This window comes from Lactuca sativa, chromosome 2 (assembly GCF_002870075.4).
Source record: "Lactuca sativa cultivar Salinas chromosome 2, Lsat_Salinas_v11, whole genome shotgun sequence".
In the NCBI taxonomy this organism is placed as follows: Eukaryota; Viridiplantae; Streptophyta; class Magnoliopsida; order Asterales; family Asteraceae; genus Lactuca; species Lactuca sativa.
In genome coordinates this window covers 50,365,717-50,380,760 of record NC_056624.2, presented here as the reverse complement: position 1 = coordinate 50,380,760, position 15,044 = coordinate 50,365,717, and the positions used below count along the sequence as shown (strand labels likewise).

The following is a 15,044-nucleotide window of genomic DNA, read 5'->3' as shown; positions in this document are numbered from 1 at the left end:
TCGGAAGAGCCTGAGATTAAGTCCACACATCATTTCGTTCGACATTTTATGTTAGTGTGTTGTTTTATGATGTTGTTGATACACTAAGTTACTCACCATGAATTTTTATAATGATGTTCAGGATAATAATTATATTAATTTAAAAACGAAAAATTTTAGTCTTAATTTAGGGATATTACACAACAAGTACATTAAAAAAATATATGCATAAACATTAAATCGATAGAGCTATTAAAATTGGTTTGGAAATCGATCGACTTTAACTGGCTAAATTAATTCAAGTATTTAAGTCCAATAAACATGTTTTTTACCGGTTCTATCACATCGGTTCTACCCGGGTTTTTTTACGAAACCTTCGAGTTCCATCCGGTCTAGAAGTTGGCATAAAGTTGGTTTTAGTTGAACCACGCATTTACCTTGGTCCCTTTTCGAACCGGTTCAAATCGGGTTTTAAAACATTTGTTATTATACACTTAATATAAGAGTTTGCTGATTTTCGTGAATATATTTGAGACATCAGTTCCAATTACAAATGATATATTTTCTTTTAGAGAGCAGGGAGCATGAATATAACATTACTTATTTCAACCACATGATGATAGCTTTTAAATATATTTAATTAGAATTAGTTAAAAGCATAGTTTACAATATTTTATACCGATACGAATAATACATCAAGGGCAGAATGTAATGAGATAATCATTCCCAGTATGACACGTAAAAGTGCTTGTCTTATCGTCATAAGCATAACTATAAGCCTTTGGGCAAAGATTTTTGAAAAACTGGGAATAATTAGTTGGCGGGCATGTCTCTGGTGTATTGTGATCGCCACTGCAACAGTATTCGGGCTTGTTGAACGCCACACATGCACTCTTGCACCCGACTGTGCCACCAGATCCATCCTTCACAGCCAGCTCTGATGGGCAGCTAGCGTTAATGTCAACAGGACAATCAGTGGTTGGACAACCCCCGCCTTGTGGAACCACAGACACCGGTAGATTAAAGCCATCAACAAGGCTAACATCGTAAAAGTCTGTAGAACTCGCATCTGATAAGGTGAACTCAACTAGGGTTGCAGGTGGGGATGCACCAGCACCGTTGCATTCTACTTGACCAGAACCACAGTCTCCGCTGCTGCAACTGTAACTGCCACCGTCATTTGAACAGCCGAACCTGGCCCATACTCGTCCAGACCATGGTGCCGGCGTGTTGATAGAGTTTGAGGCCTGCGGTTGCAATTCAAATCCTGTTGACACTGATGTTCCACTACCGGTCAAGGTTGCTGGTGCAATGGTGTACGGGCAATTGTTTTTTATTGTGAACACCGTTGAATGAACACCTGCAAAATCATTGAATTGATAAGCATAATCTGCATGAGATGAAATCTTTAGCGATCAACTTGAGATTAAAACTATGTCTATTTATATATACATATATGCATGAAAAAAAAATGAATTTACCATAGATGAAACTGATGGCTAGGGTAAGTAAGAAAAGAAGTTGAATCTCCATATTCACGAAGTTTGTTGAAGTGATATGGAAATGGTGGAAGGCAATTTAGGTTTTATAGTAGGATGTTGTTGATATTAATTACAAATGGACACAGTAACCGAGAAAAACATTTAATTCCATAGAATAAATTACTCCGTGACAATTTTAATTGACATTAACAACTTCAAATTCATTACTCGTATTATGTAGTATTTGAAGAATTCTAATTTGAGTCAGCCACATGGTTATATTAACAACTCATTCTAAAAGAAATAGTATTTAAAGAATTAATTACTTGAAAATTTTGTGTGTTTTTTTTATAGTGTTTTGAATTCTAAGTCGTTTCCTGTTTTTATAGTTTAACAATCATCAAAGTTTTAAATCATAAGAGAATATCAACCATAAAATTTTTAGATTATTATATTTTGGATCATATGATTTTGAATTACTTGATTTTTTATCATAATATATTCAACTAAATTAAGTATTTTGTTAATAGAAAATTTTGACTGATTAATTATATTTGGGCTTGTACAAGAATTGAATGAACATCAAAGATGGTTGTTCATGTTTGTTTATTTATGTTACCGGAACAAATAAATGAATACGAACGGATAAACGAACGAATTATTTCATTCATATTCTTTTTTTTTTAACAAATTACATTGTTGATGTTCATTCATTTATGTTCGTGAACATGCTAAACGAACATAAAAGAACGGAGGTAAATAAAGATAATTGAAAATATATGAACTTAAACAAACTTATAATATAATAATATAATCAAATACAATTGAATATATAAGAACATACAAGAAACTCAAATGAATGAACATTAGCGAACGTAAACGAAAAACATAAATGGATGTTCACGAACATAATTGAACGAACAAGACTATTGTTCATGTTCTTTCGTTTACTAGATGAACGATAATTTGTGTTTATGTCCCCTTCATTTATTAAATAAATGAACTTTTCGCCGAACAGTTCATAAAGAGATTGCTAAAAGGTCGGTATGTTTACAACCTGAATTATATTTTTTGAAAAATAAAATACATGATTAATGATCATAACATTTTAGAAGCTTAGTATTTTTGGATTAATTTGTTTAGAATTATATTAAAGTGTGGATTGTAATCATGTTGGATCTCGAACATTTTTGGAGAATAAATATTTTAAATCATATAATTTTTAATATTAATTAAAAAAAACTTACATGTAACACCCTATTCCAAATCATTTTCTAATCTGGGGCCGTAACCCGAAGACCGGTTATCATAAGGCTTAGGGCATTTAAGAAAGGCGGATTTAGACCCATTTGGGTGTGGATAATGTGACATCCGGATTCCCAGGTATATTATATTATTCATTTATTTTGAGTTTGGGGAGGAACTCGACGAGTTGATGCTTAGACTCACTGAGTAGGATCACGAGTTCTTATTCGGATTGGTGACCGAACTCGACGAGTCGACTCGTGCACTCGGCGATCCACGCTATTAAGTGAAACCCTAATTTCTCGGATTTAGGACCTATTTAAAGGCCCTTATAGCCTTCAGTTGCGGTTACCAGACCCTAGAGAGAAACCCTAAGAGAGCTAGAGCGTTTGTGAGGAAGGAGAGGCCATTTTTGATCCTTGTGTTGGTAATCTTGCAAGAAGAAGGTGACCAAGGCAAGAGGGAGCTGAAAAAGGGAGCTATTCTGTAGATTTCAGAGCCCAGGGACCTCACATTTGAGGTATAGATTCGATCCTACTTCGGTTTTGGTGTTAACCTTTGGAGTTAAGGTTTTCTAGACCCTTTAGAGGCTTCATTGGTGAGCATTTGGTCCCTTCTCGTATTAAGGCTTTGGATCTAGATCCGAAGAGGTCCAGAGACCTTAACCCTTTGATCTTTATGATTGATATTGGGAGACATGAGCTTAGGATGTCATATTTGAGGTTATTTCTTCAAATAGAGTCTTTGGACGTTGCATGAGCACGAAGATCTAAACTTTACATAATTATCATGCTTGGGAAGGTCAGATCTATGGATTAGTGGAACAGATCTGACCTCAGGACGTCATTTGAGTTTGAGCATGGCATGAACTCGCCGAGTCCAAGAACAGACTCGACGAGTAGGATTAGTTTTCCCCATCAATCACACAGTTGGTGACTCCCTGAGTTGGGGAAATGACCCGGTGAGTCAGAGGGGATTTAGAGGACCTGAGTTCACGACTGAACTCGCCGAGTCAAGAGCCTGACTCGACCAGTTGACGAGTTTTCCCGCAATTCACGACCTGAGATGATTTCGAACAGTGGGGGGTTGACCTAGTGAGTCAAGGGAGCATCAGGGGTGAGGAGGACAAGCATGGACTCGCCGAGTCACATTTGTGCACTTGACGAGTCTGGTCAATGTTTGACTGTTGACTTTTGTTGACTTTTAGGGTTTGGTCAAAAATTGGACTTGTTCACTGTTTGAAGGGTAAAATGTTCTTTAAGCCTTCTTAGAGGACATGTGAGAATCTAGTCTTGCCTGGAGAGCCGTTGTCACACCCCTGAACCAGACGGCGGAAACGTCTGGGGGCTTGCGTGTGTGACTTCATCTTGAAATATCATTACAGTGAATATAATTGAAACATAACATCATCATCATCACACATGTAATATTACAACATTCATTGTTTACATCGTGTATTGTATCTGAATATTACATGCCAAAATAGTAAGAGTATGATGAAACAAAATATAACACAATATCCATTAGTTTGTTTTGTTCATCCTGCTTCAACGATTTCCTGAGAATACAAGTTATTTTGAAAACGGTCAACATAAAAATGTTGGTGAGTTCATAAGCATGTTTGTGAAAATGATTTGTATAACTTTGAAAACCACCAGAAAATCCGATATTTTCTGAAAACTGTTTAGTGTGTTTGTGTTAGATCTTGTATTAATGCATGTATGTTATTGTTTATTTGACTAAAAAGGTAAAGAGAATGTAGAGAGAATGTAAGAGCATGTAAAGAGAATATTCCCAGACAACCCGATGTTGTCTGTACAAGAGAAAGTTGTCGTACCAACCCCCGAGGTTGAGTACTAGTAAGAGAATGTTTCCGAGTAATCCAAGAGAATGGTGAATGGTGAATGGTGAATGGTCTTCCGTAAACTTCATAACGTTAATTCCTCTAAGCGAGCCGTCATAACCATACTAAATAATGACAATTTCGTCTGTCTTGGCGTCGTTGGACGCCGACGGAAAATAGAATAAGGTTATTGTCACCCTAGACTGGCCTAGTCTAACTGTAGCGAACAGCTCAGGTGTGGGGTGTCATCCCCGTATAGATCTATACACAAATCCCCGCTCTTCCTCCAAGAGACTCTAGTTATAACTACAGGCTACGATCGTACACTTAATAGGTGCCAACCGATAAAAACTTGCTAGATCCTTAATCGAATTTACGCGAAGAAAAATGTATAAACTCATTCTAGGACCAATGATCCATGTAAGTGAACCACTAAGGCATCACTAAACATGTAAATCATTTCAAGACCTAAAGGGAATGAGATTATATAACATGGGCCCAAAATATATGTGAAAGGACAACTAAGGCCCATTTCACATGTAAGGTATTTATAGGCCCAAGTAGCATGCAAATAGTATCCACTAAAATAGCATAAAAAGAACAACGCATATAAACTCATTCCTAGGTCCAATAAACATGTAAGTGGACCACTAAGGCCCAGTATACATGTCTATTATTTCCAGGCTCAAAAGGAATGTGAATGTCTATCCTATGCCCAATATACATGTAAAAGGACTCCAAGGCCCACTAAACATGTATATTATTTCCAGGCCCAATAAGGATATGAATGTCGTTTTTAACCCGTTTGTTATTGTTTTGTTTATTTTAACTTGATTATTTACATAATTGATATCTAAAGCCAACTTTTTGTAAAAATGACATTCTTGGCCCAATAAGCCAAAAATTTACAATTAAGGCCCAATGTTTGTAAGAATAACACTTTAATCTCCAATTTTGTTAAAAACTTGTGTTGATGACTACTTTGTGATAAAAATAGCATTTTAAACCCATTTTTGTCAAAAATATTATTTTTGGCTTGGTTTTGTGAAAATATATATTTTTCTGGTTTTTGGCTTTTCCGAACTAGTTTTTAGAAAATTTGTAGGAAATTCATCGTAAGTCGAAATCTGGATCCGTAAATTTTGGAAGTTTGGAAATTTTGTCTACTTTGTTCACAATTGTTCTCATAATTTTTGATGGCTTCAAACTAGTGTGAATTTACTCATCTTCACAGGTTGGTCCGAAATTATTTCAAATATGATAGGCAGTTTTGTAAAATTCGCCAAAAATTGTAGAAAAATCGTATGAAAACGTGAGAGTAGTCATTTTAAAGGTATTAATCTGAAATTTAACCATGTAAAACAGTTTTTAAAAATACTTCCATTTGGACGGTCAAAACAGTCCGAGATTGGACCAAAAGTTTTCTGTCAAGGGCTGTTTTGTGAGTTTAGTTTATAGATCTTTGAACACAACACTTATTTTTGCTATATCAAGTATACAAATCTCAGATCTACATGTTTACATGTAATACTTGTGATAAAACATACTTTTCTCAAGATTCATATGAAGATCCTAGTGATAAACTTCAAGTTTCTTAACATATTTTTAGATTAGTGAAGAAATCAACACATAATCACCAAATAATTCATGGAAAACACATATAGACATGCATATACACATAGATCTACACAAAGAAACTTGTATTCTCCCCCAAAAATCATATAAAAACAGAAAACAAGGGGTATGAACTCACCTTTGCTTGGATGTTTCGGTTTTGAAGAGGAATGGAAAAAGATGATGTTGTTTTTGGCCTAGCTTGTTTCTTTGATGGGATCTTCGAATTCTAGGAAGTTTTAAGAGTATGATTCATGAAAACATAAGTTCATGAGGATGGATCTATTATAAAATGACATATATCACTTTGAGTTTAGATGATCTTACCACAAGAGTGAAATTTAGATGTAATCTTGGATAAAAGAATCTCTTAAACACACCAACACCCACACGGTTTTTGGATGGTTTGGAATGTTTTCTCATTGAAGATTTAGATGGAAATGAGAGGATTTGAAAGTGAGTTTGAAGTAAAAATGGATGTGGTGGTGATGTCCCTTGTGGCCGAGAGTATTATGAAGAGGAGGGGAGAGTGAATTTTGCATGGAGGATAATAAGCTTTATGGATGTTTGTGATTCTATGGATATATGTTGAGTAATGATGTGTTGTCATAAATCTAATTCATCCTCCTTACATTTCCTTTTTTTTTTTTACACTCATATAAATATATATGTATTAGGCTGAGATTTGGGCTCAATGAATGAAGGTGAAATAGCTTTGGGCTCAAGTCCTTGGCTTTGATTGAATTTCATAGGCCTAATAATATTTTTCGGCCCATTGGGCCCTTAGGATGGTTCACGGCCCAATATGGTATAGAGAAATGGGTTTATGGCCAATTAGGGTTAATTAAATCCTTTATGGCACATTATGGCCCAAAACGCTAAAGTTTTACAAGTATCGGTCCAATTAGGGTTTTTAGACCAAAAATAGTCAAGTTGAAGGTTTATCGGTCCGTTAGGCCCAATAAGAGAACCCTAGTCCATAATGAACTCGAGTCGGGATTTCTAGGGTTTCCAACCCTTATTTGAACATATTAGATATATTTGAATAAGAATGGAGCATAGTATTCACTTAGAGTACAAGTTATCACACTAGGTGAATGATTGCATGAGAGTAGAATTTCCTAGCAAAAATGCTAGTTGTGACATCATCCCCCCATTAAAGGGAATTTCGTCCCGAAATTCTTTAGAAAGGTAGGTTCATGAATGAGAGAGTAGGTACTCATTTGATCTTTGCGTTTCCCATGTGAATTTCGGTCCACGCTTAGCGTTCCATCGAACCTTCACAATCAAAATGTGGCTTTGTTTTGTATGCTCTACCTCCCTATCCAATACCTCGACTGGTTCTTTGAAGAACATTAGATTCTCGTTTATTCCGATTTCTTGTAAAGGAATGATAAGAGTCTCATCTAATATGCATCTTTTCAGATTCGAGATGCGGAACACAGGGTGTACGTAGCTGAGCTCTACAGGCAGCTGCAGCCTATAAGTCTTTGGACCAATCCGAGCAAGAATCTCGAACAGTCCGATGTATCGTGGGTTTGGTTTTCTCGTTTCCTAAAGCGAATCATTCCTTTCCAAGGAGATTCATTTAATAACATGCGATCCCCGACTTGACATCTTAATGGCTTACGCCGCTTGTCAGAATAGCTCTTCTGTCGGTCTCGCGATGCTTGAAGTCAAGCTTTGATTTGGATTATCTTCTCTGTTGTTTCGCAAATGGTTTCTGGTCTCATGAGAGTACTGGCGAGTGATCTGCATTTATGACTATAAAAAGTTTCGAAAGTAGTAGTCTTGATGCTCGTGCGATAGTTGTTATTGTATGAGAATTCAATCAAGGGAAACCGGGTATCCCCTGACTTATTGAATTCAGACACCTAGACTTGTAGCATAACTTCGAGTGGTTGAAGGGTTCGTTCGCCTTGGCTATTGGTTTGAAGGTGGTAAGAAACACTCATATCTAGCTATGTTCCCATAACCCTCTGAAGTGACTGTCAAAGTCTTGAAGGAATCCTATTATCTTGATCCGAGATAGTAGATACCGATATTTCATGGAGTCTCACGATCTCCTGGATATAGATCCAAGCTAATCCTTCCATCTTGTTTGATTTCTATAAGATTCGTCTCTCAACTCCGAGAGTTTTATCCATCCACGTAGTGTTTTCTTCGCGATATTCTCCGACTTTAATGCTTTCAAGGCTGGTCGTAGATGTTGACAGTGTTTTGTTCTTGCTTCGTGAGTAGATGAGTATGTTATTGATGATAATAATGAAAAGGATAACTAGGAATGGTTGAGAAAACTTGGTTTGTAGGGTCCATGAATAATGTGGGAGCATTCGTTAGACCGAAGGGTAACACAATGAATTTGAAATGGTCGTGACGAGTTCAGAAGGCAGTTTTTGAAATGTCGTCTTCTCAGACTCGAAGTTGATGATAACCGATTCTTAGATCTATTTTAGAGAAGTAACTAGCTCCTTGGAGCTGGCCAAATAGATCGTCAGTCAGAGGGATTGGGTATCGGTTTTTGATAGGGAGCTTATTCAATTTCCTAAAATCGATGTACCTTCTGAAGGATCCGTCTTCTTGAAGAACAAGATCGGAGCTCTTCAGGAAGAGAAGCTTGGTCTGATGAATCCTTTACGCAACAATTTTCTTAATTGCCTAGATAACTTCTGAATTTCGGCGGGAGTCAACCTATAAGGTGAATTGGCAATTGATGTAGTTCCCGGTATGAGATCAATTCGAAATTCAACCTGTCTTTCTGGAGGTATTCCCGGAAGTTCTTCGGGAAATACATTCGGAAAATCACATGCTACCAGAATACCATGTAAACTTTCTTCTTCCTTGGTCTTGTCCACAACAAGAGTGAGGAAAATGTAGTTCTTCTGGTGCAGGCACTTCTGTGCCTTGATGCACAAGATAGGAAGAGGATTGGCACCAAGTTTATCACCATGGATTATTAGAGTTTTGTGATTGGGAAGGTGAAGGCAAACGGCCCTCTCGTGACACATAGTATCAGCACGGTGGGGGCTTAACCCAACCATGCCGATTATCACATCAAAACTCCTAATATTTACTAGCGTCAACTCTATTTGAAATGAATGGTTGTTTAGTGTTAAGGTGTACTCCACAAAAAATATCCTAGGTTACTTCGGTTTTTCCCCATTGGTCATGTCCATCGTAAAGGCTTAGCTTAGCTTTGGGGTTGTTGTTTAGTATGTGCTCGAATTTGTTACTAACGAAACTTCAATCAGCTTCACTATTGAATAAGGGGTAAGCAGAAGAGTTCTTAAGTGGGAACATACTAGTAACAACTATCGGGCCCTGGTCTGCTTCACCTTGACCCAAGGTCAGGACCATTTCTGATCCTTCTGCACCTTGATTGTTATCCTTGGGGCAATTGTGCCAGAAGTGACCGATTCCTCCATACCCATAGCAGGTGTGAATGGTCTCATCATTGGTGATGTTGTTAGGGTTGTTAGGGTTGTTGTGATTGTTGTCGTTTTCATTTGGCTGACGATTCTGGCATGGATAAGTTCTATAGAATTTGGCGATGTGATTCTTTCGGTTGCATTTGTTACAATGCATCTCCCGGCAGGCTCCATTATGATGGAATTTGCACTGGTTGCATTTTGGAAGGTTTCCAGCATATGGTATCCTGGTTGCTGATGTAATAGGGGTCATGGTCGCATGAACAGCAACAACATGTTGCTCCCTTGAGAACCCATGAGTGTGTTGTCCCTTCCTCTTACTTCCAGACCTCAGCTTCCTGCTCTTAAGCTTAGGGTTTGGAGTTCCTTGATAGGTTGTCACTTTTTGGTTTCCATGTTCGTTCCTTTGGCTGGAGTTGTCAATGCTATTCCCGCCTCCATTGGGGTTGTTTGCATTGATTTGCGCCATCACAGCGGTTACTGCTGCCATTACAGCAGCTTGGAATGTAGCAGAGTCCATCTGCAGGAGCGGTCTCTCGCGAGTGCGCTTGTTATTCTTGCGAGATGGCATTTTCCTGCTGCTCGTTGATAATCTAGATTGTAATTAATGATCGTCATTCCTGGTTGTACTCTATAAATTTTGCATCTTGTTGTATAGTTCTTACTGCTTGTTGGATATAGTGTCTAAGTCCATAACTATATTTGGTATGTACTTGACCCGACCCGGCATGATCCATTTAGGTTGCACTTCACCCGAACAATTTATGGATAATATTTGAGAATAGTACAAGTTATGATTTATTAATATATTATAAGTTCTAATATATTAATATAAGATCATATTATTTAATTAGTAGTGATCTATAATTAATCTAGGATTAATTTAGTGATCAAAGATATTACTAATTAAATATGGGCTTCTATATTTATATAGTGTGGGCTTATGCTTATTTGGAATGGGCTAGGCTTGGATGGAGAAGTCCATGGATACTCCATGGAGCTTTAACCCATGGATCTCATGGAAATGAAGAGACATGGGTATTAGGGTTTACATGGATGTAACCCTAATCCACCACACTATATAAAGGAGGCTTTGGCTCTTGAAATCAAAATAGTTGTATCTAGTGAACACTAGTTGACACATGTTGAGGTGAGGGCCGATTTCAAGAGAAGTGTGACTATTCTCTCAAAGTTCCAAGTTTGTGGTGATTTGTGACTTTCATTTGAGGCATCCACATTATTGGTGCTAGGCTCTAAAACTCCAAGGAATCAACTACAACTACAAGGTAAGTGTTTCTACTAGCTTTATTTGATTCAAGTTCCCCATGCCATGCTAGTTAGGATATAAGCCTTGGAAAAATAATTATTTGCATGTATCTTAGACAAACATAGATCCAAGGTTTATTAGGGTTGCATGTACACTTAGGAAGTGTTAGAATGCTCAAAACCCATCAGTGGTATCAGAGCCTAGGTCTGTTTGTTTGATACTTGTGATTAAAAGTTAAAAAATGTCGAAAAACTTGTTGTCTGCCGAACGGACTCGGCGAGTCCATGGGGGGACTCGTCGAGTTCACTTGTATCTTCAACCTACTCGGCGAGTAGGGTCGACAGAGTGCAGATTTTCGACTTTAGTTGCTGGAAATGGATTGGAAACATTACCCTAAACTGTTTTGGTACTTGAAAACTTGTTTTAGCTGGTGTAATGTTTTTGCTAATTCATTTACAACAACTAGTTATCAAAATTACAAAGTTTAATGTGATTTTGATTCTTGAAAGTGTTCATATTCATGTTCTTGTTCTTATGAAGTTTAGATGATCATAGGAATTATTTGTAACCTATGTGGTAGTTTAATTCTTGATCATAATGTGTTTTAATGGAGTCCATAACTTGTCCTCAAGTTATGGAAAACCAAAAGTCTCTTGGATTAAAAAACCATTAAAAGAACATAAGAGTTAGAAAAATGAAAAGTCCTCATTTTATTACTCTATTAAACTCATAAGTTACAAGATATGAAAAGTTTTGAAAGTTTACAAAACTTGCCCTCAAGTTTTGGAACAAGTAAAGTTAAGTTAAAACTTTAGTTCCAACCCTTAGAATTTTAAAAGTTAAAATTCAACCCTTATACTTATATTATTATGATTTAATAATTATATATATATATATATATATATATATATATATATATATATATATATATATATATGTATAAGAACAAAGTCGTCTTACCGCTAGTACGCCTCATTCACGAAGCCGGTCTATAAGGTGGGTATAAGGTTGTTGCCTATAAAATGGTGACTTAATGGGTCTCCACTCTCACCCACCGCTTGCTTGACTGGTGGAGGGTCGTTAGCCGAACGGGTAAGACAAGGACTTATAAATTCTCATTCAAAGTATGATGAATATTATAAAGTAACTAAATGTTTTATTAAATTCCCAATCTTAGTTACTTTAGGAAAAATGTGAATAAGGTGCTAATCCATGAAATCACACTTTACACTTTGTTTAAGTCGTTGGTGGAGCGTGTGTGGTTAACCGGCACACTAACTTGGACTTAACAAGGTAGGTAAAGGGTGACTTAAAGGTTTATTATAGTATCGATGGAGCGTGTGTGGTTTACCGGCACATCGATTGAGTGATAAACTTTAAAGGGTACCAAGTGATTTGCATGGTTACTTCACACCTCGTTTTGTGATCCTCGGCATCCCAGTCACAAAACCTGGAGGGCACACTCGAGATTGAAACATGCCTTTGAAAAGTTCATTGAATCTCAAAGAATCTAGGAATTTCTAAGAACCAATCAAAAACCTAATACTTAAATATTTCGGTTTTCGTGGTGGAAATTGGTGAATCGTCATTCACCTACCTTTCAAATATGGTATAGCTTAGATTACGGCATACCTCTTCTAAGTTATATTATATTGTGATTGGATCCTAGCCTTAATATTACATTTGGGTGTTTTATTAAGGACTCTCTTATATCTAAACTAATCTTGTTCTCTTCTTTTTAGATGTCTTCAAACAATGCTGCTTCTGGCTCTAATCCTAATGGCTCCTTTACCCTTATGAACTTGTGTGGGAAAGTCACCTTTGATGGATCCAACTTCAATGAGTGGATCAGAAACATCAGGATGATTACCCGCTACGTGGACAAAGAATATGTCCTTGACAAGGAGCTTAAGGAGATTGATGAGACCACTGCAACTCCTCAGGAGATCGCTGAATTTCGGGCACATGAAAGGGATGCTACGAAAGTGGCTTGCATCATGATGGCCACGATGACAGCGGAACTCCAAAAGTCTTATGAGGATTTCTACCCTTATGAAATGCACCAAGATTTGATGGAAAGATACCATCAAAGTGCAAGACAAGAGAGGTATGAAATCATCTGCTCCATGATAACAACCATGATGAAGGACGGGGAATCCGTTACGAGCCACATGCAGAAAATGCAAAGGTATGTGGATCGTTTGCTGAAGCTTAATGTGAACTTCCCTGAGGATCTTGAAATAGATATCATTTTGCACTCCTTACCATCGTACTATGATCAATTCCGTATGACATATCACATAAATAAGGAAGAGGTCACACTCAGCAAACTTCAGGGACTTCTCAAGACCGCAGAATCAGGTCTTAAGGGGAAGTCGGTTGCTATCACTCCTACTCCAAACTCAACTCCGGTTTTGGCAATTGGGAAAAATCGATGGAGGAAGAGAAAGAGATCCTCGAAGGGTACCAAGGCTCGGACCCTTGATGGCTCTTCTTCAAGTGGAACCAAGAAAGGTTTCGTCACTCCTTCTTTTGACCCAAAAAAGGCTGAGTGCTTCTATTGTCATGAAAAATCTCATTGGAAGCGGAACTGCCCAAAGTACCAGCAGGATGTGAAGGATGGGAAAGTCAAACCCAACCATGCAGGTACTTACACTATCATTTCTAATAACTCACCCCATTCTAAGTCTTGGGTCCTTGATACCGGTTGTGGTATTCATATTTGTTGTGACTTGCAGGGACTAAGAAGAAGTGAGAATGTGGAGCAAGGAAGAATAAACTTGATCATGGGGAATAGGAAAGCTTTACCTGTTACCAAGATTGGAGTTTATACTTTATCGCTAAGTAGTGGGTTTAATTTAGATTTGAATAAGTGTTGTTATTCGCCAGGAATGGCAAGAAATATTATTTCCTTTCATGCTTTGTACAAACAAGGGTTTACCTTTTCATTTAATAATGAAGTTGGTTCTATAGATGTTTTCTATAATAATGTCTTTTATTTTAAAGCATTACCTTGTGATGGTGTGTATGAAGCTATATCTGTTGTAGATAACTTGGAAAATAATGTTTTGTGTATTGATTCTACTAATAATAATAACTTGGATAAAGCATCATTATGGCATTGTCGTCTTGGACATATAAGCAAGAAACGCATAGGCCAACTCCAAAAGGATGGAGTCTTGGAGTCGTTTGACCTAAAGTCAGATGATAGTTGCGAATCACGCTTACTTGGAAAAATGACAAAGTCACCCTTCACAGGCTCGTGTGAGAGGGGTGAAGGTTTGTTGGACCTTATACACACGGATGTGTGTGGACCATTCAAACATGCCACAAGGGATGCTAATCGTTATTATTTGACTTTTACTGATGATTACAGTAGATATGGATATGTCTACTTAATCAAGCATAAGTCAGAGACTTTCGAGAGGTTTAAGGAATTTAAACAGGAAGTCGAGAATCAATTGGGCAGGAACATTAAGATGCTTCGATCCGATCGAGGAGGTGAGTATCTTAGTTCAGAGTTCCTCGACTATCTTAGGGAATGTGGGATTGTCTCACAATTGAAACCTCCCAGGACACCACAGTTGAATGGTGTGGCTGAGAGGCGTAATCGAAGCTTGTTGGATATGGTTCGTTCCATGATGAGTCGAGCTACGCTACCAATCTCATTCTGGGGGTACGCCTTAGAGACTGCCGCCCATATTCTTAATCTTGTCCCTACAAAGAAAGTTGCCAAAACTCCTCACGAGATGTAGACTGGCAAAGTACCTAAGCTAGACCACATCAAGATTTGGGGTTGTGAGGCTTTCGTGAGACGCGAGACTCATGATAAGCTCGAACCTCGAAGCGAGAGGTGTATTTTCATCGGCTACCCACAACAATCCTTTGGTTACCTCTTCTACAGACCTAGTGACAATGTGGTCTTTGTAGCAAGAAGAGGAGTCTTTCGAGAGAGAGAATTTATAAGCCAAGGAGACAGTGGGAGGCAAATTGATCTTGAAGAAATTCAAGAATCAAGCGGTGAAGGAACTTCAAACACTAGCCCTCAACTTGACGAGGAAACTCCTGTTGAGACAGTTAATGAGCCTGTACCTCTGAGGCGTTCCACGAGAGTTAGGAATGCACCTGAGCATTACTATGGTTTCCATATTACTGCGGAAGGTGAGACACTTATTAGTGATGAAACA

At 37.7% G+C, this 15,044-nt stretch overlaps 1 protein-coding gene across 1 annotated transcript; it reads right to left on the bottom strand.

Annotated features, from left to right (window-relative positions):
• Positions 1-596: 596 nt before the first annotated feature.
• Positions 597-10,080, bottom strand: LOC111920374 (thaumatin-like protein 1b). Its single transcript, XM_042899674.1, has 4 exons — positions 10,060-10,080; positions 5,131-5,173; positions 1,461-1,532; positions 597-1,339 (listed from the first exon to the last, which is right to left on the bottom strand). The coding sequence occupies exons 1-4, from the start codon at positions 10,078-10,080 to the stop codon at positions 675-677; spliced, it is 801 nt and encodes a 266-aa protein (XP_042755608.1). The 3' UTR covers positions 597-674.
• Positions 10,081-15,044: the final 4,964 nt, after the last annotated feature.